Source organism: Mauremys reevesii, linkage group 7, assembly GCF_016161935.1.
Source record: "Mauremys reevesii isolate NIE-2019 linkage group 7, ASM1616193v1, whole genome shotgun sequence".
Classification (NCBI taxonomy): Eukaryota; Metazoa; Chordata; order Testudines; family Geoemydidae; genus Mauremys; species Mauremys reevesii.
The window spans coordinates 8,787,375-8,802,519 of NC_052629.1; the positions used below are offsets into that span (position 1 = coordinate 8,787,375).

The window sequence follows — 15,145 nt, forward strand, 5'->3', positions numbered from 1 at the left end:
TTTGGATTTTTAGTTGGTATCAATGTATGTGACATCAAGCAGCCCTAACCCTCTCAAGGAAGCTGCCTCTTGTCATTCATTTCCCACCCACATTTGTCTCCATCTTGTACATATCTGGCATTTTGTAGACTGACCCTACCCACAGTAGAGCTTGAGATGACAGCTGAAATACTCTTCAAATGCTGCTGTAACACAGCTTGCTTACTTCTCGAATGCTCCTCATTCTGAAGGATGTCCTGTGTTTTTAGCCCCAAATTTACCTTTACCATGCACAGATCTTCTGTGGTCTTTCTCTCAGGTTAATTTTAAGTTATTAGCATTAGAAATACTGTCTCATGACACTACTGCACTCTTTTGTTTCTCTTATTTCGTCTTTGCTCCCACTTTATGGAACATGGATTTCAAGTGATTTAGAGAGAAGTTTGTGTCCACACATGCCACACTACCCCCTTTGCAACCCATCACTGGCTCCCCATTTTAATTCAACAGTGTCCTCTTAGAGGCACTGTAAGTCCCACCTTGGGCAATCTGAAAAGCTGCTCAGCATGAATGATGATAAAGGCCTGATTCCTGCAATCAGACCAGTGTAGGACGACTCCTGCACTTGTATGGAACCCTAATGAATTTTGCATAGATATAGGAATCCAGATTAATGGAACAGATTTCAGGATCAGGGCCACAGAAGGTGAAACTGGGCGTGTTATTTGTTTCTTAAGGGTCCTACCAGCAACCAGCTGAAGTGATCAGAGGAGCTCTGGGGGCACAAAACCAATGCAAAATGGTATGGGAAAAATTCTCCTAGATATGTTTAGACAACCAAGAATCAAGATGCTGAATTATCTGATACAGTGAGATACTTTTTTAAAAAAGAGTAATATTATTTAAAAAGTCCTGATTTTGGTCATGCAGTAGAGGGTCATAGTACAAGACCATAATAAAGAGTTAGATCATTGAGGTCATATGCTTGTGAGATCGAGGATGTAATCACCTGATGGAGGAACCCTATAAGATATTGAATTGATACTACATTTGACCTGAGGCAAAAAAACTATTTCAAAGTCATTTAACAGAGAAACAACAGAGCCCTTTCCCCTTTAGATTTTGCTAGACTTATTTGGAGGTTAGGGAACAATATGATAAGTAAAACGTGGCACTGCCTAGCTCAGGAATGTTGATGGGTGAAGAACATTTTGCTAACTCTCATGATATTTGCTGTTTTTGTTATAGCCCCAGCTCCTGGAGTCAGGTGATGATGTGAGAATCTCAGATTTCATTTAAAAAATGAAAGGCTTCCTGGTTGTGGAGGAAAGCTTGAAAATGTAACTTAGATGCATCCTAAAGACTCAGAAAGCAAATGAAAATAAGTCATTAAAAAACAACATGATTTTTACACCATTCTAATTGGGGGGGGGAAGTGTCAGAGTGATGACTTTTGGATGTTTGGGGTTGGCAATACTGCATCTGCTCTGTGCCATGTCTCTCATTTTGGGTCTTTGTTCAACTTCTAAGGCTGGTGTCATACGTTCAGTCATTAGCAGGTTTCAAGCTCCAGCATAGTAACCTTAAAAGATGCTGACAGAGTTTCAAGTCCTGCACGCTTACCATGATCATTTGTCACTGTTTACAGAAAAGGAAACACTAAAATATATATTTTTAAGTGCACTGAGTATAATAGAGAATGGGCTGCAGAGCCTGTGCAGCAGTGACTCTCTCCGTGGTCTGTTTCACACTGCTATTTAGCATTTGTATAGCGCTTCAAATGTACAAAACACTGTAATATCGTTATGTAGTGCTACTTTGCTCTTCCGTGTCACCTTTTATACATGGATCTCAAAGAACTTTACACACATCAAAGAACTAAGCCTCTCAGAGCTCTATGTGGTAGGTAAGGGCCCTTGCCTATTTTACAAATGGGAATGAGGGACGGAGCAACCAGTTTACCAATGTCATGCAGCAAGCCAGTCGTATCAGAGCTGTGGCTAGAACCCTGATATCCTGACACACAGACACGTGGGCTAAACTTGTTCTGTATCTAAGTAGCAGGGAAGCTGAAGGGTATGAAGAAAAGGGCTATTAAAAAACACCAACAACAATAAAAAACAACCCTGACGGGGTCCTGCATCTTTGGTTCAGATCTAAATTCCTCTTATTATAAAACACTAGATCAACCACTCTTGGCCTGACTCTTCATTGTCTTGTACCTTGCAGTATTTCAGAGCTGCCCAAAGCAGATGTAAAATGCTACCATTCTGATTTAGTAGCATTCTGAACCCACTTTGTACACTCTGCTTTAGTGGTGTTATAGCAGTTGGCCTACTAATGTGCAACACTTGGAGTGTTTTTAAAGGCAGGGACATGGTTGCCTGAAAGTCAGTCCTGTCTGGTGTTTGTCATGTGGCCTATGTGAAATGAATTGGTGATTCTTAGTCAAATTTTGCAATGCACAAGAAGAGCTATGTTCCGTTCCTTGCTCTAACAGAGGCTCCCTGTGTGACGTGTCATGTAAGCCTCTACCTCGCGAGCTGCTTCGTTTCAGCATAACCCTGTGTCTGCGTGGATCCCTACTAGGCTCTGCCCATTCAGAGCGGTTTGAAGGATCAGTCTTAGCCCTGGTCTACACTACGTGTTTAGGTCGAATTTAGCAGCGTTAGATCGATTTAACCCTGCACCCATCCACACGACAAAGCCATTTTTGTCGACTTAAAGGACTCTTAAATTGATTTCTGTACTCCTCCCTGACGAGGGGATTAGCGCTGACATCTAACCTGCTGGGTCGAATTTGGGGTAGTGTGGATGCTATTAGGTGGTATTGGCCTCCGGGAGCTATCTCAGAGTGCTCCATTGACCGCTCTGGACAGTACTCTTAACTCAGATGCACTGGCCAGGTAGACAGGAAAAGCCCCATGAACTTTCGAATTTCATTTCCTCTTTGGCCACCGTGGCACGCTGATCAGCACAGGTGACCATGCAGAGCTTATCAGCACAGGTGTCCATGGAGTCCCAGAATCGCAAAAGAGCTCCAGCATGGACCAAACCGGAGGTATTGGATCTGATTGCTGTATGGGGAGATGAATCCGTGATATCAGAACTCCATTCTAAAAGACGAAATGATTGAGTGCAGCCAGACACCAGGGCGGTTAGAAGAGCGCAGCAGGGTGCGCTGTGCATCAGAGAAGCTTTGAAAACTAGTTTAATAACTGGCCAGACTACGGTGTGAAAGTTCTGTTTGTTTCTTCTTGATGAAAACCTGCCCCCTTGGTTCACTCTACTTTCCTGTAAGCCAACTGCCCCCCCCCACTTTGATCTCCGCTTGTCATTGTTTCAAATTCATGCATTCTTTATTAATTCATCACACAAATTAGGGGATAACTGTCAAGGTAGCCCGGGAGGGGTGGGGGAGGAAGGAAGCAGAGGGGTGGGGTAGTTGTAGGGGCACCCCCTAGAATGGCATGCAGCTCATCATAGAAGCGGGATATCTGGGGCTCTGACCCGGAACTGCTGTTTGCCTCTCTAGTTCTTTGGTAGGCTTGCCTGATATTCCAGGCAGGGCTGAATCACCAAAAGTCAACGCTAGTCTCGGTACTGTGGACGCACTCCGCCCACTTAATGGTCTTAAGTGGGGACACACACAATTGACGGTATCAAATCGATTTCTAAAAAAATCGACATATTAAATCGACCTAATTTCATAGTGTAGACATACCCTAAAACACTTTGAGCCTCAGTGTCCTATCTGTACATCCCTTCTCCTACCCTGTGGCCCTCTTGTCTATTTAGAATATACACTAAATGGATTAATTTATTTGGGCATAAGCTTTTGTGGGTAAAACCCCCCCTTCTTCAGATGCCACCGGACTCCTCACTGTTTTTGTGGATACAGACTAACACGGCTACCCCTCTGATGCTAAAGAGACGGAAGATCTCTTACTTGGTGTATGCTGCACTGCCAACTCCATTCATGCACCAGACTCCCCCACCCCTATGACACTTGATTAAAAATCACAAATGTTTTACAAAATAAGTGGTGGGGGGGGGGATTTATTTACCTTTTAGCTTTGAGGGCCCATTTTCAAACTCTTCTCTTCCTCCTCCTGCAGAAGGGCCAGATGCTTTTATTTTTTAAATTAAAAAAAGGCAAATTGTGATTCTCACATAATCCCAGGACTCCAGGAGCTGATGCTTTAAGAAAACCAGTCAGCCCGGCCGGAGTCAGCCCCGCCCTTCCGCACACAGCCCCTAGCGCGCCAGGCAGCTAAACAATGCACTGTAGGGAGAAGGAGGTTTTACCTTCTCGCCCGCCTCGAAGCGGGGCTGCCTGAGGCCCGTCCGTGGGGTGGCCCTGCCGGGGTGGGCCCGCTCCACTGGCACCGGACTAACCTGGGATTAAAGCACGCGACGGCCGGTAAGGGGCAGCGCGCGCCAGCCTCCCCTCGGCAGGCGCGGGAATGCGCAGCCCGGCCAACGGCCGCCCGCGCGGGTCTGACTCCGCCCCGAAAGGCTGGGGAGAGGCGGGAAGAGACACGCTTCCCACCATGCATCGCGGCGCCCTCCGCTGCGGGGAGGAGGCGGCCGGGAACTACATTTCCCAGGCGGCTGTGGGACAGAGGGGGCCGTGTGTCCCCTCCCCCTCCCGTGGTCGCTCGCCGGAGGTAAACAAACTGTGAGAGGCCGCCGGACGCCGCTGCAGGGCTCTGCTGCGGGGCGCCGAGGGGACGGGTCAGGGCGAGGGCTTGGAGCAGAGATGTAGGCGCAGCACCGGGGCGGGGGCAGGACCAAGTCTAGAGAGGGGGCAGAGTGGGGGGCAGGAGCAGGGCTAGGGAGGGCAGAGAGTGGGGGGAGGGGCAGCGTGTGGGGCAGGAGCAGGGGGGCAGTGTGTGTGGGGGAGGGGTATCTGGCTGTTTGATTCTCTATTATTACACGTTGTTCCTGCCCCAGTGGATCTCTGGAGGCAGCGGGAGACGGACTGTCCCCCCCCAAATCCTGTGTGGCTCCCTCGTCCTTCCCTCCCTGATAGAGGCGCATCCTGGGGACGCTGTCATTGATGTGAAGAGTCCAGATCTCGGGGAGAGAAGGAGCTCTGCCACCGCTCCCCTTGGCAGCTCCGGCTGCCTCGGGTGGGGGTTTGGGGTGTGGTGGTTCAGTGGCTGCAACCCCCCTCCCCAAGCCACCTACCTGGGGGCCATGGAGCGGGTGCAGATGATCAACATCCAGCGGCTGCTGGAGGCGGCAGAGTATCTGGAGCGAAGGGAGAGAGGTAATGGGGGGAGGGATGCTGGGGTGACAGCTTCCCAGTGGAAGGAGTGTGGTTGGGGTGAGAAGGGAGGGAGGGTTGTGGTGAGAGAATCCTATGTATGGAGGGGAAGCACCCTGGGGATTGGTGGTGAGAGATCCCCATAGAGGAAGGGAGATTGAAGAGGTGGGGATAGGAGTGAGGGGCTTCCATGGATGTTGGGGTTGGAGATCCCTGTAGAGGAGGAACACTGGGGGGAGAGAGAGAGAGAGACAATTGAAGGGGTGGAGATTGGTGTGAACGGTTCTTGGGGATTGGGGTGAGCTCCCCACAGAGAGAGAGGGGGGAAGGTCTGGGGCTGCCGAGAGCCTGAAAACACAATGGAAATGCCTATTTTACACTGTGTCCCGGTCACACAGCTTGAGCGAGGACCAAAGAACCAAGCTGCCCAGGCCACTATGTCAGCTTTCAGTATTTTCTGGGATCTGGGGTCCTCTCCCGGGTTTACAGGGGCTTAAACCGCCTCCCCTGGTACTGGGTTAATAGTCCCCATCTCCCACAACGACATGGCTCAGTCTAACCCCTTTCTCCCACAGAGTTCTGCCTCCCTCCTGCTTATAGCAGGTCACTTGTTCCCCCTCCATCCCCCGCACTGGGTTATTTCATGCCTCTGGTCTTTCTTCCTTAGGTCATTGGGTTCAAGTAAATGAACCTTTCTTCACTGCTTTCTCTCATCTGTTGCTTTTTGTGCAGAGTGTGAGCATGGCTATGCCTCAACCTTCCCCTTGTTACCAAGCCCTGGACTGCAGGATCCAAAGCCAATGCGGAGGCTGAGCCGGGTGAGGAAACACAGCAGCGGGGGCAGCAGTACAAGCACGGCCAACAGGTACCACACTGGGAGGCAGGGATGGGAAGTCATGGGGTGCAATGAAACCCAGGGCTGGGGGAAAAAGGGGAGATGAGATGAAAGCCCCTGGCTGGAGACAGTGCCTGCTACCGAGAGGTACCCTGCTGGAAAACTGGGGGGAGTCTCAGCACAGGGGGATCCAGAGCTGGTTGCTGCTATGCTGGGGACCTGATGCTGGGAGCAGAGGAGGCACAGAGGGGCTGTAGGTGGCTTGGCACTGCCACCTGATTCCACATCACAAACTTGAAGCAGGAAAGAGAGGGATCATAGTGAGATCTTGGGCAGGGACAGCAATACTAGTATGGCCAATAGGTGTCCCCTCTTTCTTCTCTTATGCTTTATGCTACCTTCCCATCTCAGAAGTTTGCTGCATTTCAGCAGGTAGATAGCAAGTGTAGCACTTTGGGATTGTAATAAATGTCAGCCAAAGGAAGGAAACGGCATCCCCAAAATGGATCTGGATATTTACTAAATCAGCATCTTGTAAAATGACAGAGTGGCGTAACTGGCTTCTATACATGACACACTAAACTAGATACTAGAAAATCTCTGGCTGTCTTTCACCCAGATTCCTGGCTCTCAGAAAGTTGGAGTTTCAGTCCCATTTCCATAAGGAGCTCCCTGCTTTCTGACTGCCAATCACAGAATTTGAGTTTAGGATTTTTTTTTTATAGGAAACCATGTTGTGTTTGTTGCTGGCCTAGTAAATTTAGGAGAGAGAACCAGCAGCAGCTCTAACATGTTGCCTCTGATTCCTTTCTGCCACCTTCTCTTCCTTCCAGCTGAGATTTAATGCCTCTTCTGTTACTTTCTCTCATCCCTGAGAGGGTGGACCATTTTCACTGGGACCTCTTGGGTTGAAGATGCTACAGAAATGTAAAGAATTATTATTAAAACAGGAAACTTCCAAACTAGCTATATATTCTTCAAACAGAACTCAGCCTTACTACAACGACGCTTACATGATATGTAAAATGAAGGAAAGCTCTTCAAGGGATAGAGCTTTCCGTAGAGCATGACAAAGGGGTGGTAGATTAGAGTGCTCTTGTGTATTCTCTTCTATTTTCCCCACTCCACTTTCCACATACTTGGTAATAATGTGGCTGGGAGTAGTGTTGGAACTACTTGCTACAGAGAAAGTTTCCTCATCAGGATCAGCATCATCCTGGACTGTTTCCTGTGGTTGAGAGAGGAGTATGTTTTAGTTTGCTGCATTGCATAGTTGCATGATCTTTTCCCTGTTGATTTCAGAGCAGTTCTGTTCATGTTTTTCTGCCCATTGATCCCAATCCCAGATCTACGGTAACTACTGTGTGTGCAGGAAAATTTATTGTGAGTGCAGCATTAAGATCTGTTTTCTACCTGGCATAGGATGGGTGAGTGGAGCCCGAAAGTTTCCCCTCAGTTTTTTCCTCTTGCACCACTTTCCTTCTAAGGCCTTTGTTATGGCGACCTTGCCTCTGACGAGGGGGGCTAGAAGTAGATCCCTTGGGAACTTCTTAGCACCAGTGTCTGCATCTTCTATAGAGTTATGAAAAGCACTCCCTCCCCCGGGGGGTCTGAATGCGCTGAGTACCCTGCCAGTACAGAGCCCTGATATGCAGCCTCATGTGGTAGCATATGATATTAGACCAGTATGCTAGTGGGTAGGACATGTACAAAATAAAAATCTTCGAGGCCACAAGAAAATAGAGACAATGTTTTGTAACCTTATTTAATACCTCCTTTGTATGCTTAGTACAGAGGGTATAGGCTTTTTTTTTTTTTTTTTTTTTGGTTGTGGTATTAACATGAAGTATGTTGGCGCTCTTTGATTTTTGTAAAGCTGTTGCATGCATGAGAGCTTGTCATGAACTGGCTAGGGTATGTGTCTAACAGTGCCCTCTACTGGATGGAATTGGACCTGCTTAACTGTATGTCATAGGCCTTATACTGCTGATGGATAGGCTTGGCAGAATTTGATATTTTTTTATAATTAAGATGAATAATAGCCATGTTTATTTTTAAGCATTTTTTTCAAAGTTTATCTAGTCAGATTTTCACAGTTGCACAAAATTATGGGTTTTAAGCATTTTTTAATTTTTATCAATTACAGTTTTCACAGTTGCAGGAAATTATGGCAGTTCAGACAGTTGGGCGGCAGAGAATATTTAATGACAGCAGATGTTGAGATACAAAATGTTAAAGCTTTATAACCATTAAAACACAAATTGTCAAGATCATATGTCAAAATATATAAATTAAATAGCCTTAAATCAAACTAAAGCACCATATTCCTTATTTTGCCTGTAGGTAAATTTCAGTGATCATTGCTGGAAATATTTTTTTCATCAGTTTGTCTGTGTATGGTGAAATCCACATTTATCAATTTAAAAATCTAGTCCTTCCAAGCCGACTTATAGATAATGGAGATTCACTTTTAGCTCAAGTCATAGCCAGCCAGTGCTTCTGGAATGAGATGATCAGAGTTCTGAATGGCTATGATGTGCAGTATGGTGACAACTGTGCAGTTCTAGGGGACCCCAGATTTTCTAGAATCTGTATTGCATGGCTTTGTGAATGCAGCATGAGCACTAGTTAAAATAGGGTCCATTGAGTCCCTTTCTGTTAAAATCAAAGGGTCACTTCAGTAGTCTGTGTCGAGTAACTGTCTAGTCAAGTTGTCTAAGCTTTGGTATTCAAAACCTGGTACTGGTTTATGGGTTAAAACTGAAGTTCTGTGGTGGTAGTTTTTGTTTTAAAGATTACACATCTCATGAGAAAAATAATCTATTTATTGTAACAAAAATATGGGAAGTCCTGTAGGTGAATGCAAAGTGTTACATTTTGAAATCTAATGTACAATTGACAAAAAGTTCTCTCAAGCACCTCTAATGAAATACACTGAATTTGTTTTGCTTACTTTGTGTGTCTTTAAATTGGGACACTTTGGTTCATTTAGAAAAAAACGTGCAGGGCTAGATGGCTACAGATCCTGGATGTTCTTGTTTTCATTGGAGAAAAAATACATATAGTTAAAATCCAAACATTTTCCTGGAGCATCTGCAACCCAGACATCGCAGCTATTTCTTTCCAGCATGTTCCATCCTGTCATGGCACAGTTACTAGAGAAACACAGAAGAATGTAGAGCCAGCCTATAGGAGTGGTGATGCAGTCTCTCTCTTTTTTTAAAAATGTGCAAGTTCTTCCAAAGTGTGAGAGAGTTTTTTAATGTTCCACCTCAAATGTAAATAAAATAATGAAGAAAAACATTCTCTCTATATATAATGAAACAAAAAAGGGAACAAACAAAGGTGAGATTCTGTGGCCTCCTGAGCCACTTCCAGTGGCAAATGTGAGGGGACAGTGACATCATTTAGAGTTTGGGGCACTGCATTAGCATTGCAGCTGTATAGCTATCTGGCTGTGGTGGCAATGGGAGTTGTTGGACCTGAAAGACATGAAGTCCTTTTTTAGATGATAATATATGAACAACCCGATTCAAAGCCCATTTCAGTTAGTGGAGTTCCTCCCCTAATTGAAGTGTGTTTTGTTTCCACCCCATTGTGTGGAAAGCCCCTTGTGGTCGACATGAAGCAGTGATGTTCCTGGAATTCAGTAGTTTATTTCTGAATTGCCCTGCTTGTCTAAGGTGTGTCTTATGTGGTACTATGTGCTGTGCAGAATACCACTTTCAGTGTGTTGCCTCTCTTCCCAACTTTGGCTCTGATCCTGTAGTTGATGGTACACAGGCAGATTACTGTGGCTGTGGGGCAGTCCCTCTAAAGTTAATGTTTCTTGGAGGATTGGGGCCTATGTCTATTTTGAATAGGTATTTTAAAGGTTGTCTTGGATCAGTGACTTGTAATACACCTCTACCCCAATATAACGTGACCCGATATAATACGAATTCGGATACAATGTGGTAAAGCAGTGCTCTAGGAGGGCGGTGCTGCGCACTCCAGCAGATCAAAGCAAGTTTAATATAATGCGGTTTCACCTATAACGCGGTAAGATTCTTTTGGCTCCTGAGGACAGAGTTATTTTGGGGTAGAGGTGTATATAATAATATCCCACTACTCAAACATCTAGACACATGATTAGTTTTACTTGCATAGTTAGTCCTGTTAAATTCAATGAGACTACTCGCGTGCTTAAAGTTAAGCACCTGTGTAAGTATCTGCAGGTGAGGCTCTCTGTGCTGCAGAACCTATAACAAGGGAGAAGTTTAAAAACAAAGTGCCATGATGCTTAACTCTTTCCTTTGCTTTAGTTAAATCCCCAGCATTTTTTAACATGGAGGGTTTTTTTTACACATTCTTAACAAGATTAGGTTGATTTCAAGTTCTCTATGAAGGTGAAAAATAGTAATTTTTCATGTTCGCATGCAGTGTCATTTATATAATTTACCATGTGTTAGGAAGCAAACATTTGTGGGACAACAGTTGATTTCTGAGAACTTGTAAGAGGAGAGTGAAATACACCATTGGAGGTTATATTTGTATTTATGTGTCAGGAGGTTACTGTCTTTGGTATTACTGGGAGCTACTTTTGTGGATCCTCCACATCTCAGTGAAAGTGATTATACCCTGATTATGTGAAAGGTATGTTATACTTAAGGCCTGACATGTCTGACTTTTATTTATAAATTTTGAAGAATAATATCAAAGGTTTTTTTAATCAATTTAAATTGTGATATGAACAGGAAATAAAGTAAGCATGGATGCTAACTGGGATTTTACCAAAATGTAATCAGTTTAATGACGTTAAGACTTATTACAGATCAGAAATTAAATTATAATATTTGATCACCATCATCATTTATATTTGTTTTGTGATTTCCGAAGCACGCTGCAAAGCCTTAGGTATCTTGGAGACATTTAGGGGCTGATACAGTGAGGTGCCTCATATCATATATATCATGTATATTGCCTCTAATCCATGGTACACCCACATCTTGAATACTGCGTGCAGATGTGGTCATCACATCTCAAAAAGGATACAGTAACTCCTCACTTAAAGTCGACTGGTTAACATTGTTTCATTGTTACACTGCTGATTAATTAGAGAACATGCTTGTTTAAAGTTGTGCAGTGCTCCCTTATAACATCGTTTGGCAGCTGCCTGCTTTTCCACTGCTTGCAAGAATTGCAGCCCGTTGGAGCTAGCTGGTGGGGGCTTGGAACCAGGTTGGACCGGCAGCCCCCCTATCAGCTCCCCTAAATTCCCTGTGCAGCAGCCACCCAGCAGGCTATCAGTTGCTGGGTAGTTCAGGGAGCCTGCTGGTAGCAGCTGCTGTCTCAACTTGCTGATCTACTTAAAAACATCTGTTAGTCTATAAGGTGCCACAGGATTCTTTGCTGCTTCTACAGAACCAGACTAACACGGCTACCCCTCTGATACTTAAAAAGGCAGTGTACTTTGAGTGGGGTCAGTGTACTTAAAGGGGCAATGCACATCTCTCTGTGACACACACGGTGTGTGTCTCTGACTGCCATGCTGTCTCCCCTCCCTCCATTCCTGCTGCCTTGTAGAGTGTGAACCTACATTAATAACAATGTGTTAACCCTTGAGGGCTCAGCAGTTCTCTTTCATCATTTAGTAGTAAGGCATTCCCTAGAAAATAATATCCCACCCTCTTCCACCCTCTGACTTCACCACCTCAACCAAGCTTCACAATCATCATCACTGTGTACCAGTATTAAATTGTTTGTTTAAAACTTATGTATATGTGTGTGTGTGTGTGTATATATATATAAAAATTGTGTGTGTGTATTATATATTAAAATATAGTCTTTTGTCTGGTGAAAAAATTTCCCTGGAACCTAACCCCCCCCACATTTACATTAATTCTTATGGGCAAATTGGATTCACTTAACATCGTTTCTCTTAAAGTTGCATTTTTCAGGAACGTAACTACAACGTTAAGCAAGGAGTTACTGTATATTGAAATTGGAAAAGGTTCAGAAAAGGGCAACAAAAATTACTAGGCGGTATGGAACAGCTTCTGTATGAGGAGAGATTTAAAAGATTGAGACTTTTCATCTTGGAAAAGAGACGACTAAGGGGGGATATGATCGAGGTCTATAAAATCATGGTGTGGAGAAAGTAAATAAGGAAGAACTAGGGGTCACCAAATGAAATTAATAGGCATCAGGTTTAAAACAAACAAAAGGAAATATTTTTTCCAGGGTGGATTTGATTTAAATCCTCAATACATATTCTTCACAACTCAGAGATAGATGTAGGTTTCATTTTTAGAAGGTACACACTGGACATTTTTAAAGTGATTTTGAAAACTTTTCAGATTAGCTTTACAGCTATATCATAAAATGAATGATTGTTTGGTTATTTCACTTACCAAAGGTAATTGAAGCAGATATTTATGAAGTCATTGGGAAGTGAACTATCTCCAGTTCAACAGCTTAATCATTAATATTTGGAGGATTTTCTTGCCATGCTGTATTAGGAGGAGAACATCACCAGACAGGCATTTAAATTGTTTTATTTAACTATTTCTCACCTCCATATATCTATTTATTTAAAACATTTTTGCTGTTAACAAGCATGTTTTCTCTGGAGACACAAATCCACAGTTTGAAAACTGCGAAACTAAGCATCTCTGATGGTATCTTCTAGACTAAGCACTGAGTCCCATTGGGTAGATAGAAAGATTAACCTAAATAATCTATACAGGAGCCCCTAGAACCCCATAGGATTGGGTCCCTAATCCATGAACTATTGGAACTCATTTACAAAACTTTTCTTAAACATTACATGAATATATTGTCTCATACTATAGAATTAGAAATTATAATCCCTATTCCATGATGAGATATCTTTCAGCTATAATGTGTCTTAATTAAAACTATCTTTAGATAGGGTTTTTCCCCTCAAAAAGCATTTTATCAAAAACATCTGATTTAAATAAAAAAAATCTGATTTTTTTTTAAATCATTGATTTTTATCCACACAACGCACACAATCCAATTTATCCCTGATTTTTTCACACAACGCACAATCAACCTGTGGAACTCCTTGCCAGAGGATGTTGTGAAGGCCAAGACTATAACAGGGTTCAAAAAAAGAACTAGATAAATTCCTGGATAATAGGTCCATCAATGGCTATGAGTCAGGATGGGCAGGGATGGTGTCCCTAGCCTCAGTTTACCAGAAGCTGGGAATGGGCGACAAGGAATGGATCACTTGATGATTACCTGTTCTGTTTGTTCCCTCTGGAGCACCTGGCATTGACCACTGTCAGAAGAGAGGATACTGGTCTGACCCAGTATGGCTGTTCTCATGTTCTTACCTGTTCTGCTTATGATCTGAAATGAGTTTGTTGTAGTACTTGACTCTCCATGTACAAGGAGAGGATCTGAGACCACTGTCACAGGAGGTCACTTTTTCTTTTGTCTCACAACCTTCGCATGGTCCCCTTAATTTCCAAGCTCTGTTAGAAACAAAGAAGCTGATCCTGCAAATGGGAGCCAGGTGGATACTCTGGTTTCCCACTACAAACAGATCCCTTTGCAGGATCAGGGAAGAAAATCATGATTTGTCAAATAGAAAAGGACCAGACTGTTAGGAAAAGCAGCCTTCTGTTTAAGGCTTCTAAGACAGTATGGTAGGCTCTAAAGAGAACAGCCAAATGTTTACAAGGGCTTTTCTTTAAGCAAATTATTTTGAATCTTCTATTCCGAGAATGGGTTGTTGATTTCCCCCATCCTCCCCTTTCCCTGATGTAGTTCAACTTGGCCAGACTGGTGTAAATTTCGCCTCTGACTCTGACATGATCAAGGAGAGAAGATCTAAGTTTTCAGTATTGGAGGTGAATTCACTCTCTGGTGGAACCAACTGCATGTTAGTACAGGAGTGTGGGTGTCCTCCAGAAAATGTTTTGCGCTATAATACAGTAATATGGCACCACTAGTGTACATATCTCTGTACAGTAGGTGAATGTGCACAATGGGCCAAGTGATTCCTTCCTGTAATACCATTGGCTTTGACAGACTTACACTGGGGATTTTGGTGGCTGATCTCAATGGATTAACAAGTGTGAATGTCTTCAGAATCTGGTCTTTGAGGCCTTGTCTACCTGGTGATTTCCCCTCATTTCATGTGGTTGCCATCAATACAAACTGCAGGTGTAGACATTTACATTGCTAGAGTGCTTGAAACCAGGGTAAGTTCCACAGATGCAAGTTGTTGCTTTCCTTGTCTACACTTGGGATTTGCACAAGTGGCTGCAGCCTGATAGCTGACATTGGAGATAATTCCCAGTATAGACAAGGTCTCATACACGATTTGTTCTGAGCAGAGTTTAGTGTTGTTATTCTATTATCTACAATTGTCATGTAAATGGGAAAAATACATAAAATGAGAGAAGGCCCAGTAAAAGTCATTCGGGAATGTAAATCACAGTACAGAAAAAGTAAATAGACCTGTTATAGGTGAGATTAGGCTGGATTTAGTAGGGTTTCCAATTGCGAGACTTGTGATATCCTATATCATCTTGTTCATTTTACAACCCACCATGTGGGAGAATCCTGCAGAGTTTCAATGAGTGCTCTTCTGGTTGTGCTTTATTATTAATATGCACCATAAGTGTACACAGCCTGTACAATAGATGAGCTATTCCAAACACGCAATGGGCCAAATTCTTCCTTGCTGTAATTCCATTGGTTTGAACAGAGTGACACCAGGAATGAATCTAACTAACTTAGTGCTTTACCCTGCGGTTCAGGAGCCCTTAGAAGCTGATGCACACTGTTACCAGCACCATAGGAAAAACACTACTGTGCAGTAACACAGCAGGGATATTGTTGACTCTGTGCCTAATTGTCATTTATACTAAGGCACTTAAGTGGGTGTAATATCATTTAAGGCTCCTGCACACTAATGTAGTATAAAGGGGCCCTAATGTAAATAAGAATCTGGCTCATATGTTTGGTTTGTGTATATAATTCATAGCGCTGTGCCTACCTTCTATAAATTATTCTTCTCTGTGGCCAAAGGCCCATTAACC

At 43.7% G+C, this 15,145-nt stretch overlaps 2 protein-coding genes across 11 annotated transcripts in view; one reads left to right on the forward strand and one right to left on the reverse strand.

Moving 5' to 3' along the window:
* Window positions 1–4,549, reverse strand: part of LOC120409435 — a 64,553-nt gene extending 60,004 nt beyond the window's left edge. For 5 of the 7 annotated variants that reach the window (XM_039547532.1, XM_039547534.1, XM_039547535.1 and 2 more), the window contains exons 1-2: window positions 4,378–4,549; window positions 4,047–4,091 (exon numbers count right to left, since the gene is read on the reverse strand). In XM_039547532.1, the coding sequence (XP_039403466.1) occupies window positions 4,047–4,091; window positions 4,378–4,534 (202 nt within the window). In that variant the 5' untranslated portion in view covers window positions 4,535–4,549. Of the gene's footprint in view, window positions 1–4,046; window positions 4,110–4,287 lie in introns of all 7 variants that reach the window. The other 2 variants (XR_005601297.1, XR_005601298.1) reach the window with 2 other exon arrangements.
* Window positions 1–15,145, forward strand: part of MXI1 (MAX interactor 1, dimerization protein) — an 82,948-nt gene that overhangs the window by 15,127 nt on the left and 52,676 nt on the right. For 2 of the 4 annotated variants that reach the window (XM_039547529.1, XM_039547528.1), the window contains one exon: window positions 5,984–6,116. In XM_039547529.1, the coding sequence (XP_039403463.1) occupies window positions 5,984–6,116 (133 nt within the window). Of the gene's footprint in view, window positions 1–4,305; window positions 4,403–4,496; window positions 4,650–4,935; window positions 5,255–5,983; window positions 6,117–15,145 lie in introns of those variants that run through there. The other 2 variants (XM_039547530.1, XM_039547527.1) reach the window with 2 other exon arrangements.